Source organism: Urocitellus parryii, chromosome 12 (genome assembly GCF_045843805.1).
Source record: "Urocitellus parryii isolate mUroPar1 chromosome 12, mUroPar1.hap1, whole genome shotgun sequence".
NCBI lineage: Eukaryota > Metazoa > Chordata > Mammalia > Rodentia > Sciuridae > Urocitellus > Urocitellus parryii.
Window position 1 is genome coordinate 38,735,173 of NC_135542.1, and position 27,517 is coordinate 38,762,689.

The following is a 27,517-nucleotide window of genomic DNA, read 5'->3' on the forward strand; positions in this document are numbered from 1 at the left end:
AAAATGACACTTTTACAAATATACTGAGATTTACCTTTATGAATCGTATACTTTCTCTACCACTGTACCTTGATTAGGTGGCAGTAGTATAAAAATTGGTGTACAAACATATAGTCTTCTCAAAAGACAACAGTAGCACTCAACATAATACTTGTATAAAAATAAAGAGAAAATGTGATCAAGAAAGTAGAATAGTCAAAAGAAAATCCCCAGATAAACTAAAATTAATATGATTTACATGTGCATAATTATGCGTATTAAAACTTTGTCTCAATTAACTTACTTTCGAAGTTCCGCATTTTGTTTTTCCAAGCTCATTTTCATTTCCATGAGATGATTATTCTCTTGTTTTAACTGCTTTTCTGACATTTTTAGTGTGTTAACTTGCTGCGTTTGCATCTTCAGGTCATTTTGTGTAAGACAGCGCTTCTGAGTTTCCTGCTCTATTTTTAATGTCAAGTTTCTAACCTAAAAAAATAGATTGAATACTTGGTATATAAGTAAATTGTTTTGATTTTTCTTATCAATGAAGTTGGCAGCAAATATGGTGATGAAAAATAGATTTCTGCCCTCAGGTAGCCCATTCATTTCACAGTAAAATATTTCTAAGAAATTTATACATATGTCTTTAATTCCAGTAATGTGGGAGACTGAGACAGGAGGATCACAAGTTTATGACTAGCCTCAGCAAGGCTCTAATCAACTTAGTGAGACCCTGTCTCAAAATAGAAAATTAAAAGGGCTGGGGATGTCTCTCTGTGATAAAACACCCCAAGGTTCAGCTGAACCTAGTATCAAAACAAACAAAAATCAAACCGAAACAAAAAACAAGACCCTCACAGTTTAGAAGTAAAGATAACTTAAAATTATTAAATTATGATTCATTTATTATGTTATCAAAATCTAATAAAAGCAACAAGTGTATTATACAGAATATTTTATATATGTATCCTACAGATTGCATAAAACATTTCAAGAAAAATTTATGGGTTTTTTTTTGTTGTTATTGTTTGTTTTGGTACTAGGGATTGAACCCAGGGGCATTTTAATACTGAACTATATCTCCAGCTCTTACAGTTTGTTATTTTGAGACAGGGCTAAGATGCTGAGGCTGGCCTCATACCTTGCCATCCTTCTGCCTCAACCTCCCAATTTGCTGGGATTACAGGTATGAGCAACCATACCCAGCAATAGGGAAATTTTAAAATTATAAAATATTAAGAACTCACCATTAGACCTTTACAAATAAACCTAGTTTATTATTGATTCATTAACTAGCTTATTATTCATTTTAGTAAAATTCATACTTACATCCTCATTTAGCACATCTTTCTGTTTAAGGAGCTCATTTAGTTTCTGCTGTGATTGTTTGAGGTCACAATCCAATAAAGAGCATCTTTTCTCAGCCTCCAGCAATAGGTTCTCTACTTTCTGTTTTAAAGTCCTTTCTTCCAAAAGCTTCTTCTCCATTTCTATTACAGTGAGAATGGACAGGATCATGAATTTACAAATAAAAGAGTGTATCAAAGATATGATACAGTGCCAATAAAAATGAATTAAGTAAATGATGCTACTTCATTATTATATTTTTATTCGTTTCTAGAATATTTTTATCACTCCTCTCAATACATTTGAAATAGCAAGAATTTTATGCTTGAAAATAAAGAGTTTTATTTGCAGGGTGTAAAATATATCACAGTTCGTAATATTACACCAATTCTCACAGAAACAAAATATTTTCATTTTGTAATTCTATAAAATGCTTATGTCTTTAAATAAATACTTTTTTACTACTTTCTGCTAGTATGTCTCTCAGTGTTACTAGTTTTACTTTGAAACACTCCAGGGTAGATTCTATTTATCATGCAAGTTACCCTCTCTGGGACTCAGGTTTCTTATCTCTAGGAAAAGAACAGTATCTACTTTCCTAGTGAGATAATACATGTGTAGCACTCGTTAATATTCATCATTTTTTTTTTACAGTAAAAGTGTAGAAAATACACAAAATATTATCATGAATAGTAGGATTATGGGTCATCTTTTGCATTTTTCTTTATACATTCTTTTATTTTTGTAAATGATTAGCTGTAAGCTCCTAATTTGTTTCATAAATTTAAAAAAAGCTTTTAAAGTTCTTTAATCTTCAAGTGAAAAGCAAAGTTTATACCTAAAAAAGTGATTTCAATATGAATTGCAAGTCATTAAAGGATCACCTTTTGATGTACTGATTAGAATTTTAGTTCAAATTCAGTTAAGGTTCCTCCACTCCTTCATACCTATAATTATCATCTAAAGTTTTATTAGTTTAAAATTAAACCTATGAATTTTCAGTTAATGAACAGTATTTGGAAGTGAGGAAAAATGAAAATTCTTCATGTATCATTAATAATACATGTAACTACACTTGATTTTCACAGTAATCTAACAACATCATTACTGTTCCTTTACAGAAAACAAAGCATACAAAGTTTAACTAGACAAGGTCGTGCTGCTAATAATTATTTGGTTAGTATGTTCTTAATCCAAGAAGGCAATGACATGCAGCAAAAAGACCAAATGCTTCAGACCCCATCTAATTTTTGTATACTCATGCGTAACATACAGAAGTCATCAAGTATCTTCTATTAGTGTTGGAACAGTTTGAAAAATGGTACTTATATTACACTGGATTGGTTCACTTTCATCAGTTCAGAGTGTAACCAATAAATCAATGTACTCATTTTAGAAAAACAATCACATAATGTGGGCACAGAATAGAAAGACAAAAAGGAATATACTGAGGTGACAAATATTCTATATCTTCTGTTGGATGATAATTACATAAATACATATTTTATTGTGCATAAATTACACTGTAATAAAAAAATTCGATTCTCTTTACTAAGCCATGGACAAGGAAACATTGTTCATTAATTTCCTTCTAATTAGATACTTCTAAATAAAGCACTCATTTTATTTCTTATGATCCTGAATTAATGCTTTAAACAAAAACTTAATCTACAATTCAGTTACATGTAAAAATTAAAAGACTATTTTTTGCTAAGTTGTTAAATATGAAATGCAATTTCTGTTGAGTTTTAAGCCTTTCACAAGAAAAAAGAACTTTTTAAAAAATCCATTATAATTATAAATGGTCAGCTGGGAAACCTAAATTACCCTAAAAATTACCCTAATTCCAAGATAAAAATTGGTTTGCAGGAAAGTTAACTCTGATATCTATTAGTATCAAATAGCTCAGAGCAATTTCAGGTAACATCTTCATCATACCTGGGTCCACAATACTCATTAACTTATATGCTAGTTAGACCAGTGTCATTTTCAAATCTTTTTTGGGGGGAAGATGTTGCAGGAAAACTTTTAAATGTGCATACCTTTCATGGCTTCTGATTTAGCTTCTTCGATGGATTCATAGATCTTATTTTTATCTGCTAGCCGTGCTTTTGTAGTCTTGTGTTCAGCCTCTTCTTGTTCCAAGCTCTGTTGCATAACTTTTAGTTGGTATGTCATATCTATTTCCATGTTGCTCTTTTCCTATTAAAAATTTAAACGAACAGCTATAAACAAAACAAAAAAAAAAGGCTCACAATTCTAAAAACTTTCAAAACTGAATCAGGCTTAACAAAAATGCTGAGCATCTTCCCTCCCCTCTTCATCAAAACTTTTGCTCCCTCTACTCCTTCACTCCCTCTGCCACACCTCCCCTCTACTGCTTGGAGATCTGCATTAAGACTGTTGAATATCAAAGTGACCAGCACTATTCTCAATACCAAATTCAAGACACTTCTCTTATTTGAACTCATTGCAGCCCTGACGCTGTCCCTTGGCACTGGTGATGCTGTGTTCACCTGGCTCCCATCAGGCTCTTGTCTTTCCTGCAGTTCCTCCAGCTGCCCTCAGCTGCTGGTGTTCTTCAGCCACAATGCTTCTTGTCCTACAGCATTATTTCTGCAACTTTTAAAAACATATCTAATGTTTCCCTCTTCTATATTAAAAGGAGAAAAAAGGGAAAAACCCTTAAGATCTTCTACCATACATTTATAATCCCCACAGAGAAGTCTATTTTAACTTGAGAATTTTGATAACAGCAGTCTATTTCCTATATATACTGTCAATGGTTTCTAATTCTTTGAGCTCTATTGTTCATATCACAAATATGATGCAGGTAGTTTTTTTTTAAATAAAATCTTTAATACTAAAATGACTTTTCCAACTACATAATCTATCAACAGAATAATCTACTCTGCTCTGAATAATCACAACTCTACCCAGTCTTTTCCCAGGTGCTCTCTTTCCCTCATGTGGTTTCAGCTACTTACATATACCAACGACTCAAATATTCCTAGCTTTTACCAGAGTTTACTGCCTTGTAGACATTCTAAGGTGGTATCTCCAAAGAACTTATGAGGACTAAAATGGATTTATCATTATCTCCTCTGCATGTGATTTTCCTTTATTCTTCATTGATTAATGACATCACTAAATAACATGTCAGGACTCATCCTTAACTACTATTCTCATACCACATCTCATCAATTACTAAGTGCTGTCAAATATTCCTTTCTCAAATTTTTGAGACATTTCTATTTTTTAAGCCATTGCCCTAATTAAGTCTCTATTATCCCTTATCTGAATTAGTGAAAAAGGCTTCTGACTAGCCTCCTGGCCTCTAGTCTTATCCTTCTCAAATCTATTCTCTGCATAGTACACTTAACTAATGATCTACTTTACCCGTAACTCTAGTAAGATCATACAATGTTATGTCGTTGTGTGGCTAACCCTTAAGAGTTTCTCTTCTAAGTTTCGTTTCTTTTTTTTTTTAAGTTGTAGTCAGACACAACACCTTTATTTTATTTATTTATTTTTATGTGCCAAAGATCTAACCCAACGCCTCACATATACGAGGTGAGCACTTTACTACTGAGCCACAGCCCCAACCCCTTCTAAATTTCTTAATAGAGTTTTTAATATCTTACCTAATCTAGCTTATGCCTAGCCCTGTACCCTCACTCTGGCCTCTGAATTCCCCATACTCTTACATGAGGAGCATACTAGTGACCTTTAGATCAATTTTGGCTTGATGTTTATTTTTCCTTTTAAATTTCACTGGCACACAGCCACATCCTTTACTCTAGAAACTGTAGCAGGGTTGACCAGTTGCAACAGAAAGTATATGGTCTACAAAACCCAAAATATTTACCATTTCCCCCCTTAAAATGTTAAAATTTGCTGATCCCTACTTTGTTCTCCATAAATACTGAATAATCTGTACTTAAATAAACAAAGGGTGCCTTGTTAATTTTCCTCCCTGCCTCTGTTCACAGTATCTTCTCCAATCAGTGTACCTTTACCTTGCCAACCTGTCTGATCTTCTCAGACTGAAGACTCAGCCTATTCCCTCAATACACATCCCTGCCATATCACTATCATTCGGCAGACCACCTTGTCTACAGAACCACATTGAAATGGAAGTAAGCATATGAAAATATTCCAGTTAGTGATTTCCCTTACTTTCAAATAACTCTTCTCAAACTCTGCTGTGATTTTCTTACACAAAAAGATGCTTAGCATATCTTACCTTCTCCAAATCAGTAAATTTCTCCTGCAGTTGTCTCTTTTCCAGCTCTATTTTTGCTAGTAAGATTTTGCCACTCTTTAAATCTTCTTCTAGACCAGATATTCTACCTAAAAATTGCAACATTTTAAAAAACAACATACCTAGAAAGTTATACACATTCAATTAAGAGTAAAAAATTTGGAACCTGCTGCATTTTTTAAAAAATCATTTTTAATTATAGATGGACACAATACCTTTATTTCATTTATTTTTATGTGATACTGAGTATTGAACCCAGTGCCTCACACATGGAGGTGAGTGCTTTACCACTGAGCTACAACCCCAGCCCCACTGCTTCATATTTTGAAGCTGTTTTTGTGAGCAAGAGTTTTATACTTGCTGGCATAGTGCTTTACAGTTATCCTACAACCAGAATTTACCACCTAAGGAATTCAACACTTATAATATTTGAAAGTATATGAAAAAGTTCATAAATTAAATGAAATAATTTATAAATAAACTCAAAATTTATAAGTTTTTTATCAACATTTTTCTATAACAAAGTGCTTCCTTCAGAAATGTGCTACTCTAGAACATTATCCATCATTTCAAGTTATTTCCAAAATACAAATCATTAAGAGTAATTCAAGTACAATCTATATACCTTGTAAATCATTAATTATCTCAGATCCATGGGTTCGGTCCCTTCTTTCAGATTCTAGAGCTGACTGAAGATTGATAAATTCTTTTTCAAGTTTTAACTTAGCAGTTTCCAGCAGGCAGTTTTTATCTTGTAGATCTCTGTTGTTGGACTCTAGCTGCTGAATCTGTTTGGAACTTTCTGCCTGGGTTTTTCTTAATCGAGCCGCAGTATCAGATTCTGTTCGCAGCAAAGCATTGGTTTCATCCAGCTGTTATTTCATTCAAAAACAAAAAAACAGAGGTATAAGATGAAAATACATTCATTTACTAAAAATGTTAAAGGATTTCCTTCTAAAATTAGAGGCACAGGCCTTTTGAAACACTGCCAATTAAAATTAATATTAACAGGGGCTGAGGATGTGGCTCAGGTGGTAGCGCGCTCGCCTGCCATGCATGCAGCCCTGGTTCGATCCTCAGCACCACATACAGACAAAGATGCTGTGTCTGCCAAATACTGAAAAAAATAAATATGAGAAGTTCGCTCTCTCTCCCTCTTTCTCACTCTCTCTCACTCTTTCTTTAAAAAAAAAATTAATATTAACAGTCAGTCATAAATAAAACTCAAATCTCTTTTTACAAACAGAGATCAACTTACCTGTCTCTGAAGTTGATTCACTTTCTCGGTAGATATTTGAGAGTTCTGATTTCTTTTTTTCAAATCTTCAAGTTGATCTTTTAAGCTGTTAACTATATAACAAAAGGCATTTCAGTAGCAAGCTACAATAACATTCTCTCTCTCTCTCTCTCTCTCTCTCTCTCTCACACACACACACACACACACACACACTCCAATTATTTTCCTGATAAGTATTTAATGTTATACTCCACAAACCATCATTTTCCAAATTTCGTTTTTTGTCCGCTTCATGATCGGCTTTCCGCTGATATTCTGCATTTTTGTGCTGAAGAAGTGCCTTTTCTCTTTCTAATTGTCTTAATGCTGATTCCACATTTTTCCTTAAGGTAATCTGAAATAATAATTAACATTATTATCAAAAATAAATATGTATAAAAACTAAAACAAAACAAAATACTTCAGCTATTTCACACAGGCAAGGGAAGGAAGGAAGGAAGGAAGGAAGGAAGGAAGGAAGGAAGGAAGGAAGGAAGGAAGGAAGGAAGGAAGGAAGGAACTACCACTGTTTTTTAAAAACTGTAAAATATATTCCTTGTTTGGAAAATATCACACTACTCTTAAACAATCAAGATCATAAATGTTTTCTTTAGTATTGAATGTCAAACTTCCTGTAACCTTCCATCACTACTTAGCCATCATTATTTTATACTAACTATGGGTCTAAAGGATTATAAATAGCAATTAAACGATAGTCCCTTTCTGTTTTTAAACCATGCCTTTAACCACAAATAGAAATGCATTTTTTTTAACTTGAAATATCAAGCTTGCAAAAAATCAAGTTTGCAAAAACAATAGAATGAAGCCTAAACAGAAGTTACCCTATAATTTCAGTCTTGTCCTCCAGTGGTACAAAGTAGGTTTTACTATCTTGTATCAAGATACATATTACCATGGTATTAACAGAACTCTGTAAGCCAGACAGACATCAAGGATTTTTATCAACAAATATTAATAAAGGCTGGGAATGTGGCTTACTGGTAGAGCGCTTGCCTAGCATCCATGAGGCTCAGGGTACAATCTCTCATACAGGGGGTGGAAAAAGTTAATAAAAAGTATAGGGCAACTTTACCTCTTCTTCTAGTTCCTTTGCCGTTTTCTCTAGACGAGTATTAATAGATCTAAATAATTTCAAGAAGAAACAATAAATAAAATAATTATAAAGTTAAAAATAATTACATAAATACTTTGTAGCTATTCTTTAGTAAATGCTTGAACATTTACTAATCAGTGACACATGTCTGTAATCACAGTGGCACATGCCTGTAATCCCAGTGACTTGGGAGGCTAAGGTAGGAGGATCTTGAGTTCAAAGCTAGCCTCAGCAACTTAGGAAGGCCCTAAGCAGCTTATCAAGACCCTGTCATTAAATAAAAATATAAAAAGCATGGAGGATGTGGCTCAGTGATTGAGTGCCACTGGATCTGAGTCCCAGTACAAACAATAAATAAAAAAACAAATAAATAAAATATTTAGCTACAAATCATACTTGCACTTCTGTTCTAACTCTTCTTTGGCTTGTATCTCAGTGTTGAGGTGTTCTTCTAATGTATATAGTTTCTTCTGAATCTGACAAAAAACAAGAAACTTTGTTTTGGTTATATTTAAAGACAATAGGCTAAAAGACAACAATGAGAAGCTTATTTTGTTTTTCTGCAATCTTCACTATAATGGTATAATTGTGCCTGCTTAGTATGACCCTTACTGATAAAGAAAAATACACTCCCCTATTCTTTTTTCTGTCATACTACACATCTGTCTGAACACACTTATGCAAATATGAATAAGAAACTCATTTTTGCAGAATTCTTCAATGAAATCAAACTTCAAATTAATTTCTGTAATCTTCCAACACACTTCTATAGATTACCATTTGAAAATATGGTTACTTTTTTGTGTTTATGAGATAAAGATAAAAGATCTACATCTAAAACAAATATTCAGAATATTTAATTGAATATATATACTAAAAAATATTATAAAATGAGAATATAAGCTCTTCTTTCATATCTTCCTCTTCCAAGTTTTCTCCTCAGTAGCTTTCCCTAGCTATGCTGGTCTTCAACTTCAAGCAAACAAAATTACAATATTATTTCCTTTTTAAGGATTTAATTTTTAAGTTCCTGTGGTGTCTTGGATACAATGACAGGTATTTTACAAATGTTGTCTTGTTAATTCTAACAAAAACCCTAAGAAAATGGTAGCATTACATCCACTTGGTCAAGAAAATGAAATTCAAAACAGGTAAATACCCAGGTCAAGACAGTGTTAATGTAAAAATTAACCCAGAACTATTAGATTCCAATGCCACTATTCTTTTCATTATTCTTCCCAGTGATTATATTCTCCATGGTTTCTTAATCATTTATCTTAAAATCTCTATAAGAATAAACAGGCTAATGAACTAATCAAGTTTAAGTGTTTTGGGCTGCCACTGCATTTATTTGAGCACACTAGTTATCACATTTTACATGTTCTTTCTACCAGTTACATACCCTTAATAAGTAATCAGAAAATTACACGATGTATATTTTAAATAACAGATTCACAGTACGAATATTAAAAGAAATACTTGGTAGGGAAAAGGTTGGAAACGTCTCTTTGGTAGATGAAGTGCTCCAAACGGGAGCTGGACTGTGACTATATTAAAACACTGCTAGAGTGACGTTTTTTCCGCTCATTTTTCAATGTAGTTGACAACATACCTCTTGGCTTTCCTATTAAAAGAAAAAAGAATAAAATGTGTGTTATACTTTATAAAATTCCTAATAAAAGTCATACCCAAATTATCCAACCTGACTTTTTACTTTTCATAATTTGAAGAAAACGATTTTGATTTACATGTATGTGGATGTACATGTATGACATAGTTTTGTATGCTGTTAGAAATTACAGCAGTCACAAAATACAATTTGATAGAAAATCTTTTATATAAACACAATCCTAAAAGGAATTCAGAATTTGAATCTCTCTCCTCCTTCTTCTATACCTGATAGATTAATATTTGTACACTTTTAAGCACTAAGGTCATAAAATTATCTAACTGGCATCAGAGCTGTTTACAAACCTATTCTATCACTTGTTACTAAAACTAGGCCTAAACCAATGTATAATTCACCTTTTTACTAGCCATCCTGTGTGGAACAATGATAACCACTGTAATGTTAAGGTGAACTGTATTATATAAGGAATACCATCTCATGATTTAAAAAGTAGCATCAAATGAACTTTTAAAAAGCCACGGGAGTGCTGGGCATGGTGGCATATATCTGTAATGTCAGCTACTCTGGAGGCCACGGCAGGAGGATTCAAGTTCAAGGCTAGGCTCAGAACTCAGCAAGACTGTCTCAAAATAAAAGGGCAGACTGAAATGTAGCACAGTGGTAGGGTATCTGTCTAGCTTATGTGAGGTTCTGAGTTCAAGCCCTAGTACCACCCACTCCCAAAATCAAATTAAAAAAAGAGAAAAAAATATGTATATTTGAACATGTGACTTAACTAGAGTAGTAAACATGTATACGTACTTCATTTTTCCTTGATTGCACCAAATCATTTTCTCTACAAGATGGAGAGTCACTTAATAACCTAGAAGGGAGGAGAAAAATAAAATCTTTTGCATTTCATTTTAATCCATTTTGTCTTATTCAACTAAGTTATTCTCAGAATTAAATATTAACCACAAAGATTTCTCTTTCTTTTCACTTTATTTTAGATAAAGCAATATTTTTGTCTCTGAACACTTTTCCCAGTAATTTAAAATGCAAACTTTCCTGCCGCTCCTTCTTTTCAGGTGACCAAGTCTTTAATTTTATAGGGACTTGGAGTCATTACATGGAACCCATTTTCCTCTTAATCAACTCATTTTAATTTCTTTAACTATTAAATTTTTCTTCTATTCCATCTTCTAGAAAGAAACAACTTCAGTCAAAAGTCTCTTTGCAGAGCACACAACAATCATCTGCTCCACTGCTCATCCCAAGTGCCAATTTTATTTTCTAATCTTACATCCAATACTCACTGCAGTCAACAATTACTGATTTTTGTTTTGGCCAGGATTTATGCAGAGATTATAGGTAAGAAAATCTCGGTCGCAACAAGTCCTCCAGTCACAATACAGCTCACACGCCCTCTGTATGAGGTGCACTGGACCACACTACTCTGCTCAAGATATGCTTACATTCTCAACCTTTCTTTAGCTACCTGGCTTGGCACAATCCTCTCCTAAGTTTCCCATATCTTGGCCACTCAAATCCCTTTCCCACCAGCTTTTAAAATGCTACCTTTTCCCTGAGTTCTCACGTGACCTTCCCCCTTAACCCACTCAAAAGAAATGTGATTAAGTTGCTTAGGGACTTTCTAAAATTGCTGAGGATGGCTTTGAATTTGGGATCCTTCTGCCTTAGCCTCCCCAGTCAACAGGATTACTGGAGTGTGTCACCACAACCAGTCCATCTCAGATTCTCTTGGCATCTTTCCTTATGGCAACATCACATTCTACCCTCCATTATGACTATACAATTCTCTTGTATCCTTCATGAAATGACAAACTCCTTTCAAAAACTGGTATTTGTTCTTACTTCATATACAACAGTGCTGTGCAATAATGTGTAAATGAGTATAACATTAAAAAATCATATAGTAAAATTAAAAATAATTGAGAGTTTAGGAAAATCTCGAAAGTTTAAAACAAATTAACATTTAATCTCATATAGTTCTCAAAATGTTACTTTATAGCTAGATTAGGAAAATAATAACATTTAATAATCCACATACAGATTTTCCCTATAGTAGGTAAATCCTATGAAAGGCAGCTGATTTCCCACAAAAGCTTTAGGAATTGGGAAGGTTTCTACATCTCCTTTATCATCTTCGATGTCATCAAAATTGCTGCTGTCTATGTCACTGCTGAGTTCAGGTACTACAGGAGCTGCCGCTATTAAAAGAAAAGAATTATTCATAAGCAAAATGTAAGAAACAAGCCACCTCTATGTTTATGACATATTATTAATATGATTAAATCATGTTTTACACAAAATCTTAGCAACACATCTTCCATTTTATCATTTCACAAAATTAAGATTTTGTGAATAATTTGTTACTAAAGACCAGCAATAGATTAATTAGTTATACAAGTTAATACAATTAATCAGTTATATAAGGAAAGGTATACGATATTATTCTAGGTGTAAAAAATTATAAGTAGTAAGTAATAACCTGCACATATATTCCTTAAGGTCCTCAGTTTTCTACATTCTTTAAATAGAAATATTTCTTACCCTTAAAATGAATCAATGCCATAGGTAGACAAAGTAAAAATAAATTATTATTCTATGCTTTACCAGAGTATAGTCTCCATAAATAATTATTTGATTTGTTAGTCCAAATAAAATCATATAAGAATTTTCCTTGGCAAGTTAAGAAACATATAATACTTATTATAAAAGAATTGGAATATACTAATAAGTACACATTGGTTTGCTAAGATATTGAGAAAATAGTAATTTATTTATAAATGCTGCCGCAGGAAAAATTTGGAATGTAATCTCAATTTAAAAATGAGTTAGCATAAAGTGTATCAAACATGCCTGTTACGGAAAAAGTGGAATTAATTAATGAGATTTTTAAATGGAATGGAAATATTAGATTTATTGACTTACTCTCTCTTATGTTATCCCAATTCCATTGATCATTCTTAAAGAAAGGATGCTGTTTGATTTCTTCTACCCCATTTCTCCCAAGTCGTACCTCCCTAAACAATGCAGTTAAAGACTGTATTACAATAAAATAATGAAAAAAATATTAACTCATCTCAACAGTTTAACCAAAATAAGGATAAAAAATGAATAAGATTTTTTAAAAAACAGCTTCAGCCTAAGTGTTTCTCTAAAATAATCTCAATTTTATAGCAATTGATTGCTCTAGATATATTAAAAAGACTTGACATAAAGCAAACAATATGGAAGTAAACTATACTTCCCTCTGTTGTTTATGTCAAATGGAAATATGTGAGACTGTCAAGTAGAAAGATTCACCTACATGTTTCAAACTTAAAAAAAAATTCACATATTACGTTTAGGGCTATACATATTTATTCTGATAAATTATCTCTTCATTTATATTAAATTATCACTCTATAAGAAAAATATAATTAAGGATTTCATTCTTTTGACTGTTCAATGAAGACTGTATAGGATGGGAATGTAGCTCAGTAGTAGAGGGCTTTTCTAGCACACACAAGGCCCTGTATTTGAGCCCAAGGACAGTAAGGAAAAAAAGGCCAAAAAAAAAAAAAAAAAAAAAAAGACTGTATGGGAAATAAAAAGCATTTGCTTTAAGTGTATTCCTGGAGCTAAGTTTAACATGAACAAGAAAAATTGTGCATTTTAAAGGACATACTCTTAGCCAAACTTATGACATTATATTATTTTCAAAATAGTTCAAAATATTCACATATTATCATCCTCAGAATGTTTCCTCTCCCAACAAGTTGCTAAAGCAAATCTACAAATCATAATCCATTCATTAATATATGCTGTACCTACTTTACAATGCAATCCCCACCCACCCTATTGAGTCCCCAAATCTAACATTATACAAATTTATTTGAGTTTATCAGCATTGATTCTTCATTATTCATATAAACAACAAGTTTTAAAGTTTTATTATACAAATGACTAACTCAAAAATTATTTACCTAAAGAATAAAGATAAAATAACTTATAATTGTATTTGATGAAAAAAATTATATACTAGCTGGATGTGATAATGCATGCTTGTAATCACAACTACTTGTTGAAGCAGGAGGATCTCAAGTTTGAGGCCATCCTGGGCGATTTATCAAGACGCTGTCCCAAAATTAAAAAGGGAATGCAGACCAGTAGTAGAAAGTTTGTCTAGCATGTATGAGGCCCTGGGTTCAATCCTCAGTACTGCAATACAATAACAACAACATTAAATTTGATGAGAAAAAACAGTTATTGTTTTTTAAAAAAAATGTGCCAATAAAGCTTCAGGTGGGGGCAGGTGGTGGTGTCAGTTTTATAAAATCATTCAATTTGAAAATGTATATCCCAGGATTCTACCTTCAAGATTTTATCCCACAAAAAGTGTGTAATGATGAATGTATAAGCATCATCATTGCAGCACTAACAGCAACTAGCTTATAAACAATAAGGTGTGCATGTTGTATATTAGAGCTAGAAAAGCTAGATAATATTAGTTACCTAATCTAAGCCCATCATTTTATTGATGAGCAAAATTATCTCCCAAGGAAAGAACATAATTTCCCCATGATTACAAAGCTGATGAATGAGTTTGGACTGGGGTGCGAGCTCCTTTGCTAGGATGACCTCTATCACAAGTATAAAATATAGAAGAGGACATCAGAAGAAAAATGAAGGAATAAAATAGCTTTCTAGTTTTTTTTTTTTTTTTTTTTTTTTTTGGGTACTTGGGACTTAACTCAAGGGCACTTAACCACCGAGCCACATCTCCAACTCTTTTTATTTTTGAGACAGGATCTCACTCAGCTGGTTAGGACCTCATTAAGTTGCTGAGGCTGGCCTTGAACTTGCAATCTTACTGCTTGAGTATCTCGAGTCACTGGGATTTCAGGCACATCACTGCTGCTGGGCTAGCTTTTCTTTTTGAAGCAGGTTTTCACCTTTGTTCATCTATTTGTTTTAAAAAATATAAAATTTTCAGAACAGACTTGTTCATATTCAAATGTGAATAAGAGAGTTGGGAAGGAGGTACTCTCGTATCAAACACAAACAGTTTTTAAGATTATAAATTGTTAAATGCTCTTGTCTAGTATGTATGAGGCACTGGGTTTGATCCCCGATACCACATAAAAATAAAAACAAATAAAGACATTGTTTCTAACTTAAAAAAAAAAAAAGTAAAATGGGAAGAAGACAAAGGTTTTATTTCTTTCAAATGTGTTTAAAGCTTACTAGGTTTTTTTTTTTTTTTTTGGTTTTTTTTTTAATGGTTTTAGGCATGAGGATTGAGGTTAAATTACAACTGGGCCGCCCAACCAAAATGCTAAAGGTAACCTAACACAAGGCTAAACAGTAGGAAAAGGCTAACCCAGAATTAAATGCAATTTGGTTAATGAGAGAGATGTTTTTCATATGTAACTAAATTAGACATGCTTTCATTTCTACAAATTTAAAAGTAATGGGGCTTCTCTACAGAGAAATCCAATGTACATTACCTATCTGTCAAGAAGGCACAGATGAGACTCTTCGCATGTTTAGAAATTTCTGCATCTTCAGGGAAACATAGTGAATTTTTATGATCCATAATTTTGCTATAAGTTCCTACAAGTGAATCTGCATAAAATGGAGTGTCCCCTAAAATTCCAAGAAAGAAGATGCTGAATGTAATAGTGGATGCAAATTAAACACTTTTCACCTAATTTTTAAATGTTAACTTTAAATTTGCCACATGCATGGAAAACAAAGACAGGAGTCCCAATTAAAACAGAAATGTACAAAGAAAACATTTAAATTTTAACTAGACTCATGATGATCCTTCTACCCTTAAAAACAAAATAAAATCAATGCTCTAAAATTTGGTGTTTTCTATGTTTTTCAATTTACTTGTTCAAAGGTACCTATTTTCTAAAGCCCTAGAAGAAGAGGCAAAGCAAGCAAGAGAATATATTCTACTTTCAAAAGATTGCAAGATACATCTTCATGCATCATTGAACTCGGGGACACTCCCCAGCCCTATTTTGTATTTTATTTAGAGATAGGCTCTCACTGAGTTGCTTAGCACCTTACCTTTGCTGAGGTTGACTTTGAACCCGCAATCCCTCCTGCCTCGGCCACCCAAGTTGATGGGATTACAGGTGTGCGCCATTGTGCCTGCCTAGAATTTGTTCTTTTTTTTTTTTTAATTTTTAATGTTTAATTTTTTTAATTTTTTATTTTTTTATTGGTTGTTCACAACATTACAAAGCTCTTGACATATCATATTTCATATATTAGATTGAAGTGGGTTATGAACTCCCAATTTTACCCCAAATGCAGATTGCAGAATCACGTCGGTTACGCATCCACAATTTCACATAATGCCCAATTAGTAATTGTTGTATTCTGCTACCTTTCCTATTCCCTACTATCCCCCCTCCCCTTCCCTCCCATCTTCTCTCTCTACCCCATCTACTGTAATTCATTTCTCTCCTTGTTTATTTTCCCATTCCCCTCACAACCTCTTATATGTAATTTTGTATAGCAATGAGGGTCAGAATTTTTCTTAACTTAAGAAAAGAAAGGGGGCTGGGGATGTGGCTCAAGCGGTAGCGCGCTCGCCTGGCATGCGTGCGGCCCGGGTTCGATCCTCAGCACCACATACCAACAAAGATGTTGTGTCCGCCGAGAACTAAAAAATAAATATATTAAAAATTCTCTCTCTCTCTCTCTCTCTCTCTCTCTCTCTCTCTCTCTCTCTCTCCTCTCTCTCTCCTCTCTCTCTCCTCTCTCACTCACTCTTAAAAAAAAAAAGAAAAGAAAGGGTCTTGAAGTGGGATGAGACCAGAGTATTTTGATGCCGGAGCTGGATCGGCATCTTGAGATGGGTCTCTAGAGCTGTTATACAATATAGCAGCCACTAGTGATATGTGGCAATTTAAAGTTAAACTAAAATTGAAAAAAAATGAAAAATGCAGCCCCCTAGTTACATATATCAGCCACAGTTCAGTGGCAACCACACTGGCTGGTATAGATGTAAATTGTCTCTATCATGACAAACTGGACAGTGCTGCTCTGAGAGTCAGAGCATGTCTATTCTTCCACATAAGAGGGAGCAGGGCGCAGAGTGACTGCATGTAACCTGCCTAAAATGACAAATAGCTAGAGCTAGAAAGGGACAGAAATTATCTCCCAACGTAGTGTTGTCGCCAACTACTGATTATCATAAAGAGCCCCTGAAGCAAGTGTAAAGACAGAAAATCCTAAAGGAACAGTTCTGGTCACTACCCATCAAAAGCCACAGCAGGTAAAGGCCCTGCCCTATCCGTCTAAAGGCCAAGTAACTTGAGTGCTGGCCAACTTCTCTAAGTCAGCCAATGCAAAACTTCAAAAGGTATATTCAGATTGTTGTTTGAATTCAAAGGTGGGTTTGGGGTGGAGAGCACTGAATTCAAGAATTTTCTAGTGTAATTTTTTCTAGTGTGGTAGAATCTTCTAAATGAAGATCACTGCCAACTAACATAAGCAAGCACTGCAGTAGGCTCAGAATACTGTAAATCACTGCCATTAAACTCTAATTTAGTTCTCAGTCTTGAAAATAGTAGTGGAAATCTAAATGGCCTATTCAAATGAGCCAATTTACTTGTTCAAAGGTACCTATTTTCTAAAGCCCTGGAAGAGGCAAAGCAAGTAAGAGAATATATTCTACTTTCAAAAGATTGCAAGATACATCTTCATGCTTCATCAGATCACATACCGGAGGTGGGAGAACAGACAGCTACTGGTACCGGATGGTATGTAAAAAGAGACTTATTACAACAACAAAGGCCCCAAACAAAGTAGGTCATACTATAATATGAAACCAAGTATAAGAAGATCAATGACACATATATTGGATCATCACTAAAACAAGGCAATTTATACCACAAAAAAGCTCCATAGTATTCATTTAAATTTGGGATTTACTAAACATTTCTAATTTTTTTAAGCAATAATCATACTCTTATAGATTTTATACTATCAATTTCTTATACTATCAATTTCTTTTAGGGTCCTCATCTAGAAAATAAATTCTGTAATTCCAAAAACATATTTCTATCAGCCTTATGTTTAAAATATTTATAACAAATAAGATTATCCAAAAAACTCCATGTAATGTTATTAGCCTTATCGTACTTACAAAAGTACTAAATGTAATTAAATCTTAGTTATATTTTCCCTCATCCCAAGACAAGTAAAGCAATCATAATTGTCCTCATCCAGAAGATATTTTTGTGACCCCAGTGCTTAGGAATAGAAAATGTTAGAAATGAAGTCTATGACACATAAAAAAAAGTTTTGAAACACTTAAGCTTTTCAAATTTTGATTTGGTCAAAGTAAAAGAAATGACTGAATTTGCTTGAGTTTTCTAAATCTGAAATATCAAAAAAAATTTCATTCCACTGAATTACAAATCAAAAAATACAAGTAGTAAATAAAAGGAATACATTTTACAAAATCAATACAAAACAAAACTACATAAACCAATAAGTACTGTTAGTGCTGGGGTTGTAGCTCAGTGGTAGACTGGCTTAGTATGCACAAGGCCCTGGGTTCAATTCCCAGCACCTCAGGAAAAAAAGTTACTTCTAGTTCTCTGTTATTGTTTGTTATAACAAACAGTAAAATCTTATATTTATAACACTGAAAACAAATACAATTATCCCCCAAAACTTGTTCTTGTAAACTTGTTCTTGCTCTACCATTTTCTTAACTCAAAAGGGTCTACTGAAGAAATATTTTCTAACAACATACTTTTAATTCCTTTCAGGCTCTACTTATTCCACTTAATCACTGTGCCAGGTTCATGTTATTTACTACTAAATCAAAATTTCCAGAAATTTCAGTCTTCCCTAGGACACATGCCACTTCCTTATATTTCCAAATCCTTGACTGAACTAAAGTGTTACGAAAGAGTTTTGAAAAAAGAACAACTTAAAATATTTACTCACCTACTAGCATCTCAAAAAGGAAAACACCAACAGACCACCAATCACATTCTCTCCCATAATAACCATCACCCCCTTGTGATTTCAGAACCTCGGGTGATATATAATCAGGTGTCCCAACTGCTGTATCACAATGTACCATGCCTGTCTACAAACAGCAGAGAAAGAGACCATTGTGAATATACAGAAATATCAATGAAACTTATTTGTTTACTCTTAGGTAGAGAGTGACTACACACTGTCACTAACAGAGCTTCACTGCCAACATGGCTTTGGGTACAGGGAACTGAAATGTATTATGAAATGCATAAAAATGTCTGAATTATGGGAGCCAATACAATTCATTTTTACCAAGGACTATCCTATAGTTTATACTTTGCAGAAAAATCTAATAGGGACTTATTAGGTTAAAGAAAACCTCTGAACTTGCACGGCTTCACAGAAATTAGAATTTAAAGTATGAGACTTCAGAGCTAAACTCTTACTAAACATGCGCGCGCGTGTACACACACACACACACACACACACACACACACACACACACACCTATTTAGCCTAAGAGGTTCAAAGGCAGGAGAGAAAGGGCAAGATATAAGAAAGAAAATGATATAAAGTTAGACTGCGACAGATGGAAAATTTAGGGTTTAAAGGAATGGAGATATAGCTTGAACAGAAAAAGAGCATTTTAAAAAAGAACAAGAATGACCTTATATAAAGCATGTTCATAAAGTGCAATAAAGTTCAAATCAGTTAAATGGAAAATTCCATGTGATGAAGGTCAGAAAAGAAAGTTGAATAACAGTTTCAATGACTACCTGCCTGCAGAATAAACACTTTTGAGTAAACTATGCAAATAGCACTCTCCTTTTGGAAAATTAATGTTCTACCTCCAGAATATTTGGCTAACACATTAAGGTTTTTTAAATAAATATTTAAAAAAGATATTTAAGATATTTAGGAACTATCACATGGGAAAAGTTCTCAAATTATATGGATATGGAATGTACATTTATGACAAGTCTCAGATTCTGCTTAAAAGAAATATGGGAAGGATAAATCAGAAACTAAAGAGATTTATTTATACCTGCAGGGAGTATGTGGGAAAGGGGTAGAAAGAAGGAGTAATAGGAATAAGGTAATAAGGATAAAGAGCAAGAGACCCTACTCTGAGCATACATCTTACACAGCTTTAATTCTTAAAATCAGGGAAAAATTCACATACAAAACTGTAAAAACTGAACCTGTTTTATAAATGAATCACATAACTTCACTGTATGGGAACTGGAAGAGCAGCCCCAAGTAACTCTGGAAAACATCACTGGGGAGGGGTGGTAGTACTGGGGACTGAACTCAGGGGCACTCAACCACTGAGCCACATCCCTAGCCCATTTTATCTTATTTTATTTTATTTAGAGACAGGTCTCACTGAATTGCTTAGCACCTTGCTTTTGCTGAGGCTGTCTTTGAACTCATGATCCTCCTGTCTCAGCCTCCCAAAGAAAACATCATTTTAATAGGATACTCTAAGGCTAAAAACAAAAGAAATATATAACAATGTTAGCAAATCTGTTAGCTACAACAGTTGGGTTTGGCAGTTATGAAATAATTTTAGGTGTATACTAGGGTTGTAGAAGAAAATACACGACAGATAATGCGAACCAGGTGTTTTTGTATTTTGGTATCGAGGATTAAACTCGGGCACTTAACCACTGAGGCACATCCCCAGACCTTTTTTGTATTTTATTTAGAGACAGGGTCTCACCGAGTTTCCTGGGGCCTCACTAAGATGCTGAGACGGCTCTAGATTCAAAATCCACCTGCCTCAGCCTCCTGAGCTATTGGGATTATAAGTGTGAGCCACTGGGGATTGAACTCAGGGGTACTCAACCACTGAGCCACATCCACAAAAAACCCAGCAGAGTTTTTTTTTTTTTTTAATATTTTTTCTTTAGTTGTAGATGAACACAGAACATTTACTTTATTTTTATGTGGTGCCAAGGATCAAACCCAGTGCCTCATTTATGCCAGTCGAGCCCTCTACCACTGAGCCATGACCCCCCCAGCTCAGCAGTTTTTTGATATCTAAGAAATTACAAAAAAGAAAGAAGACTAGACTGAACCCTATGGTACTGGACATGAGTCAAAGGTGTCTATATGAACCACAATGAATATATTATGCACAAACAGAGCTGCAAAATTAAGTATAAACACACGTGGGAATGTGATTTAGCACATCAAGTGTACGTAACACCTATGTACCAGTTTTGTGTACTGACAGCCTAGAAGTGATGATACTCCAGGAGCAATGAGCATGTGGGCCCCTAAAAACTGACTTAAAACTCTCTTCTCTAATAAAAGAAATGAGAATATAAAGAAGTGGCTGATTCCAGGGCTGAGGCAGAGAAAGTGTAAGTCAAGTCTTATATATTTTGTAGTGTCAAAAACAAAAAGAACAGAAAGAAAAGGATAATGCTCTAAAAAGAAACCAACATGTGGAACCAACCTAACAAGCTTTACAAGGTAGCAAACTCTGAACCAAGTTTCAATGTATGAGCAGGAATTTTCCAGGCAGACTATTAAACAGCATATATGAAGACTAGGAATCAGGAAATAATGCCACACACACAAAAAAAAGAACTGTATGGTAACTCTTGAACTCTGTGCTGATACAGAAAGAAGGTGAAAGTAGGCAGGGCCATGTCATCATAAGAGGTTTCAGAGACAAGCTATGGAGTGGAGACTTTATCCAGCAGGTGTCAGAAATCTACTGAAGGGTTTTAAGCTAGAGAGCAAGATTTTCAAGAAGGTTCCTCAAAATTATTTTAAATGCATCTGACTAAATGTTTATTTGCTATGTATATCTGGTGTTTATAACTGACAAAATTTCATAAAACAAGAGAGTTTATGAAAACATAAATTGGCCAATCAGAGATATTAAAGAGCTGGTCTCAGAAACCATTCAAAATGCTTCCCATGAAGGTGGAAAAGAAACATTGTATGTGGAGTTCTTCATCAGAAGCATTAAAAGCCTTAGGTGAATTGTTGAATAGGCAGGGGCTTTTCAGTCTGTTTTAACTTTTTTTTTTTAATTTTAAAATTTTAAAAATGAGCACTTGCATTCTTTTCAGAGAAATACACCTGTTATGCCTTGCACAGTAGTCCAAATGGCTTAGAATCCACTTCCACTTCCACTGCTGTAGTACCCACAGCCACACAAAGCTGCCTGCCTGGATTATCCCAGTCCCCCTGCTGGGTTATCACCGATTGTTTTCATCAGAGCTCTGGTTACAAAGAGGAATGGCTTCTGAATAATCTACCTGCACTGCTCCAATAATTCAGCAGTTACTCCAATTTCTGGTTTTTTTTTTAATATACATTTTTCAGAAAAAAAAGAGTTTTTTTCTTTCAGAAACATGAGTAGCCACACCTATATTTTAAAAATTGATGTCACTTGTAGAAGAGTTAAGACATAAACAATTTATTAATTAGCTTCTTACAACATACAGTAATTTATATCAAGAAGATAGTGCACCACGATCAAGTGGGATTTACTCCAGGGATGCAAGGTTGGTTCAATATATGGAGATCAATAAACACAATTAATAGACTTTAAAAAAGAAAAAAATACAGCAACTTAATCAAATGGTACACATTAGAATATGTCATAAAAGGTGGTAAAGGTTTTGAAAGGGAGGACAGACAATGAATGAGACCAACACATCCAATTAATGTAAGTCATTTAAAACAATTGTTCTCAGCTGTTAGAAACCTCCACATGCAATATACAATATGACTCTCACACATCCAGGTGGTGGGTGGGTGGGTGTGTGTGGTGTTTTGCAGTGCTTCGGGGGTGCTAAACTCAAGAGCTTATGGATTCTAGGCAAGGGTTTTACCACTGAGCTACACCCCAAGCGCTAAGTAAGTTTTTTTCTTTTTTTTTTCTCTGAGAGAGAGAATAACAGAATGGTATCCAGAAAATGGTGATTAACCCTTTATTTATTTATCTATGTCAGAAATCAGAGAAATACCAACTCTTAATTGTGATAGAACCAACTTACTTTAGTCCTCCTAAATTATAATCTCACAGTTGTGTTTTATTTTTGCCTTTAATCATGACAATGTTTTATAGAAAGCCAACATAACTAGAGGCTAGATTATAAATTATCTCAAGTTTTCTGGATCACAACAGGTTCTGTCAGCAAGAAGTCAGTTTTAAAAGAGTCAAAAGATACACAGGTGATTCACAAAAGAGAAGTCAATGACAAGTATATAAAGAGAGGTTTGTCATCATAAGTTGTTAAGAAACACAATTTAGGGGCCTGGGGCTGTGGCTGAGGGGTAGAGCACTTGCCTAGCATGTGAGGCACTGGGTTCGATCCTCAACACCACATAAAAATAAATAAAATTTTTAAAAGAAACAAACACAATTTTTAAAAGACACTACTTTATACCAATGGAAATGGTAACCTTAGCTGAATAATGGGAAAAGTTCCTGAGGATATGAAGAGACAACATCTGTCATGCACTACTAGGAACAGGTTATGAACATTTATAGCTTTAAGGAGATCAGGCAATATTTTATTAATGAGCCCTCTGGTATGGTAATATCACTTCTAAGTTTATACTCAGAGAAACACTTGTTTTGTTGATGAGAGGGAGCTGGGGATGACCTAGGGAACAATGCCAGGGGAATAAGACAAACTGATAAGATACCATGGAATGCAGCAGTAGGAGGCAATGAACTAGCCAGGTGTGGTGGTGCATGCCTGTAATCCCAGTGGCTCAGGAGGCTAAATCAGGAGGATCATGAGTTCAAAGATGGCTCAGCAACATCAAGATGCTTAGAAACTCAGTGAGACCCTGTCTCTCAATAAAATACAAAATAGGGCTCAGTGGTTGAGTGTCCCTAAGTTCAATCCCTGATACCAAAGGAAAAAAAAAAAAAAAGAAGCAATGAACTCACTTATATTATATATTAATCAGGGATAGTTATAAAAACAAGGCTAAGTGACAGAAGTAAACAAAATGATACCAATTCTAATACTATTTATACAAACTAAGTATATTTATATCGTACTAATACTCAAAAAGCATATGGTAAACACATTACATTGGTTGTTTATAAGGAGAGAAAAGGCAAACTAGAAACTGAAAGAAGAAAAGTGTAATAAAAATAAAATGGGAACATGTGTAGACTTCTCATGATAATAAACTATAAGCCAAGGGGTATAATTAACATGACTTTCTTTATGTGAATTAAAAAAACATATAAACAAAATTAAGCCACATTTTGTTTTTAAACAATTTAGGATATTTCAATAGCTTATTTCAGTATTTGCTTGCATGCTTGTATAATTATTTTGTAAATACCATATTTCTCCTGTTCCCCATACTCTAGTACTCTATACCACTTTTTTTCTTTTGTATACTAGGGACTGAACTCAGGGACTTACATGTCATGCTCACTACCACTTAGCTACATCACAGCCCTTTTTATTTTGAGACAACATCTTGCTAAATAGCTCTGGCTGCCCCAAACTTGCAAACCTCCTATTTCTGCCTCCCCAGGTGCTGGAATTCCAGCTGTGCACCACTGTGCCTGGTAACATCTTTCTATTTTGCAAAGTACCTTTAACCTTCCTCTATAAACATGGTATGATTTATTTTCCTCCATCCTGCCCCATCCACAAAAGATTTTGATTTAATTAAAATCAGAATACACTCATGGAAGTGCAGTACATAAATATCATAGATTATATATCCCAGACACAGAAAGGTTTAGCATTCTATCAGAAAACTATTTCGTATTTGATTTTCATTATAGATTAATTTTCACTATTAATCATTTCATACTATTTTATGGTAAATGCCACAAAAGGGAGCTTTGGGAGCAATCAAAAACTCCCCCTATTAAACATTAATAAATGGTTATAGGACACAGTAACAGATTCTGTAAAGCACAACAAAATGTTAAGATGGATGTTAAGTTTTAGCTTAAACTAAAACAGAAATGGCCTAGAAATATAGCATAAATTTTGAATATAACATTAAAAGAATAATCAGTTAGATTAGGATCATCAAGGAGAACTTTCTAGATGAACTAAAATCTGGGCTGATTTTGAGAAAAGATGAACACTTATAAAGGTAAGATAATCAATAAAAATATCACCTGGTTAGCATAAATAACTGAAGAGGTAAAGAAGAAATTTACTTCCAAATGTATGTCTTTGCTAGATAAATAACAGGAAAAAAATTAGCTATATGAGCATATTGAAAGGTTATGAAAACCATACCAAAGATAATATACACACTTGCTATCAATATGTACTAACACTTAGAAGTCATCTTTTATATCCAGCAAAGAAATGCAAAAATAAATGTCACTGAATCTATCTTCATAATATGGATTGTTCAATAGGTAAAGTATCACAACGGTTGATGTCCCCAAATTTATTCTATATGGTTAATATAGAGGGGTAGGTAGAAGAAGGTGGTAACATAAAATTTCTTTCCTTATCTCCTTTCCTAAAACAAAAACATAGAAATAACAATGGGTTGGAGAAATACTCACATGCCTTAATTTAGATTATGTGTCCTGAGCCTACATCTAGGTCACTATACACATGAACCAGTTTTGACTGGTAACAAATGCTTGTCGATATTCTATGGGGAAGATAACTGAGTTTTTATTTCTCTTATATTCTAAAAAATCTAGATGAATTATTAGTAAAGGAAGTATTTTAATTTGGTTTTGTTTTGTTTTGTCTTGTTTGTTACACAATAAGCAAAACTAAATTTATCTTTATTTAAAACTACAAAGACCTGCTGGGTGTGGTGGCATCCTGATGAGGTATTATAATACCTTCTGTTTCCCAAAAAACTTGCTTTTTTAAAAAACTTGCTTACTTACTTCATCCATCTTCATACATGTGCCAAAATCTGCTAATTTTAGATGTCCATGTTTATCCAAAAGCATGTTGTCAGGCTTCACATCTCTGTGTATTAAACCCATGGAGTGTATTGCGTCCAGAGCAAGAACAACTTCAGCAGTGTAAAATTTGGCCCACTTTTCAGGCACATCATAATTACTCATAAGGTTTACAAGGTCTCCACCAGGCATGTATTCCATTACCATGTACAGATATCTATCATCTTGAAAGGCACAAAAGAGCTGGAAAACAAAAGGAAAGGAAAAAAAAAGTTTTTAAGCCTAAAAACCAAAACCATAAATAGAAAAAAAAATCCAAAAACTATTAAATATAAAATAGAGTTAAAATTTATTAACTCTTATTTTAGACTTGGACATGTCCAATGGAAAAACAGTAGCCAACAAAATTTTTATATGGATACTATATAAAGCATACTATAAAATATGCACAAAATAATGCACAATTTCTCTCTTGGAAAATATAATACAAGAAACTAAGTAGAAACGTTTAAAAATAGACACAGAATAGGAATGAGGAATATAAAAGGCATAGGAATGATAAAATAATTCACTACAGTTTAAAAACAGCTTTCTGAAAATTAAACAAACTACTGCACACACTTCACATAGAAGAGAGCTGAGAAAATAGAAGCAATTTAGAAACATCTAAAAGGTACCAGATTCAACAGATATGAGAAGGAGTAAGCCTCATTCCCAGGGACAGAATGAGTAAATAGTGGCCATACTTGGAACAGGACTAGCTAGCTCCTCTCTTCCCTTCCCCATTCTCTTGTTCATGATAAGCAGCAAGTAGCACTGTTATCTAAGGAGTGGTACAAGGTTACTGCTGGTCCCCAGAAGGGACAGAAACACCACAAATTCAAAAGTTATCTATATATCCCACCAAATAACATGTCCAACCCCTTCAGGAAACAAGCAATGCTGACAGAAAAGATTTCTACTTACAAAAAGAGAAGAGAGAAAAAAAACTAAGAATCAACATTTGAGAAAAATTAGCATCATGAAAAAGAAGCAAAGTAATTAAAACAAAATTAATCTTCAAGAAAATACTTGGTGAGACAAACTAAGGACAGCTTTAAGCATGCAAGATCAATAACCACAAAAGTGTAACAGATGTTGCATCAGTTAAATAGTGGGCTGATATGAAAGAAAAAATCCTGAAGCCAAAGAATTAAGAACAAATTACAGACCCAGAAAACTGAGCAAAGCAGCTTTCTCTGAACACACTGAAAGATTAAGAGGTAAAATATACACCAAGGTTAGCAACAGTTCAACACACATCTAAAAGTTCTAAAAATAGAAAACAGAAGAAAAAGAAAGTAAAAATTTTCTAGATATGTATTAATTTAAAAACTAAACTGATAGTTTTGACTTTTAAATTAAATAAAGAACTTAGACAGCTAGTGTTGATTTTTCAAATAACCAAAAAGAAATATCCAAAGTTACCAAAAAGATGCCTTATATGCAGAAATACAAAATAAATACCATCAACAACAAATCTCTCATTCAACATACTAAATACAAAAGACAGCACAGCTATATTTTCAAAGTTTTGAGGGAAAATAATTTTTATGTTACAATATGGCAGGCTAGAAAACAAATGAGATGGCAAAATAAAATTTCATTTGTGACAAATCATTTCTAAAAGAACTGTCTAAGGATAGTTTGACAAAATGAAGAATAAACCCAAGAAAATGATTATGTGACACATAGGAAAGGGCAACATAAAGAGTATAGAAAATCTATACAGTAATTTTTAAATGGAAGGCAGTGGGATGTAGGGAAAGAAGAGATGAAAAAGCATTATAATGCTGCTTACTGAATTGAGAAAAAGTGTGTGTGTGTGTGTGTGTGTGTGTGTGTGTGTGTGTCTGTCTGTCTGTCTGTCTGTCTGTAACTGTGTATAATGTGTTTTACTCCAAATGGTTGAAGGAAAGATGTAAATAAATGGAGATATATCCCATGTTCATGGATTAGAAGTCTCAATA

At 33.7% G+C, this 27,517-nt stretch overlaps 1 protein-coding gene across 1 annotated transcript in view; it reads right to left on the reverse strand.

Annotated features, from left to right (window-relative positions):
• Nucleotides 1-27,517, reverse strand: part of Rock2 (Rho associated coiled-coil containing protein kinase 2) — a 136,431-nt gene that overhangs the window by 23,893 nt on the left and 85,021 nt on the right. The window contains exons 5-20 of the mRNA XM_077791974.1: nt 25,491-25,751; nt 18,581-18,725; nt 15,109-15,247; nt 12,548-12,639; nt 11,664-11,823; nt 10,415-10,475; nt 9,596-9,607; nt 8,380-8,459; nt 7,963-8,011; nt 7,089-7,224; nt 6,852-6,943; nt 6,219-6,465; nt 5,576-5,682; nt 3,372-3,531; nt 1,312-1,472; nt 284-468 (exon numbers count right to left, since the gene is read on the reverse strand). Of these exons, the coding sequence (XP_077648100.1) occupies nt 284-468; nt 1,312-1,472; nt 3,372-3,531; nt 5,576-5,682; nt 6,219-6,465; nt 6,852-6,943; nt 7,089-7,224; nt 7,963-8,011; nt 8,380-8,459; nt 9,596-9,607; nt 10,415-10,475; nt 11,664-11,823; nt 12,548-12,639; nt 15,109-15,247; nt 18,581-18,725; nt 25,491-25,751 (2,087 nt within the window). The remainder of the gene's footprint in view (nt 1-283; nt 469-1,311; nt 1,473-3,371; nt 3,532-5,575; nt 5,683-6,218; nt 6,466-6,851; nt 6,944-7,088; nt 7,225-7,962; nt 8,012-8,379; nt 8,460-9,595; nt 9,608-10,414; nt 10,476-11,663; nt 11,824-12,547; nt 12,640-15,108; nt 15,248-18,580; nt 18,726-25,490; nt 25,752-27,517) is intronic.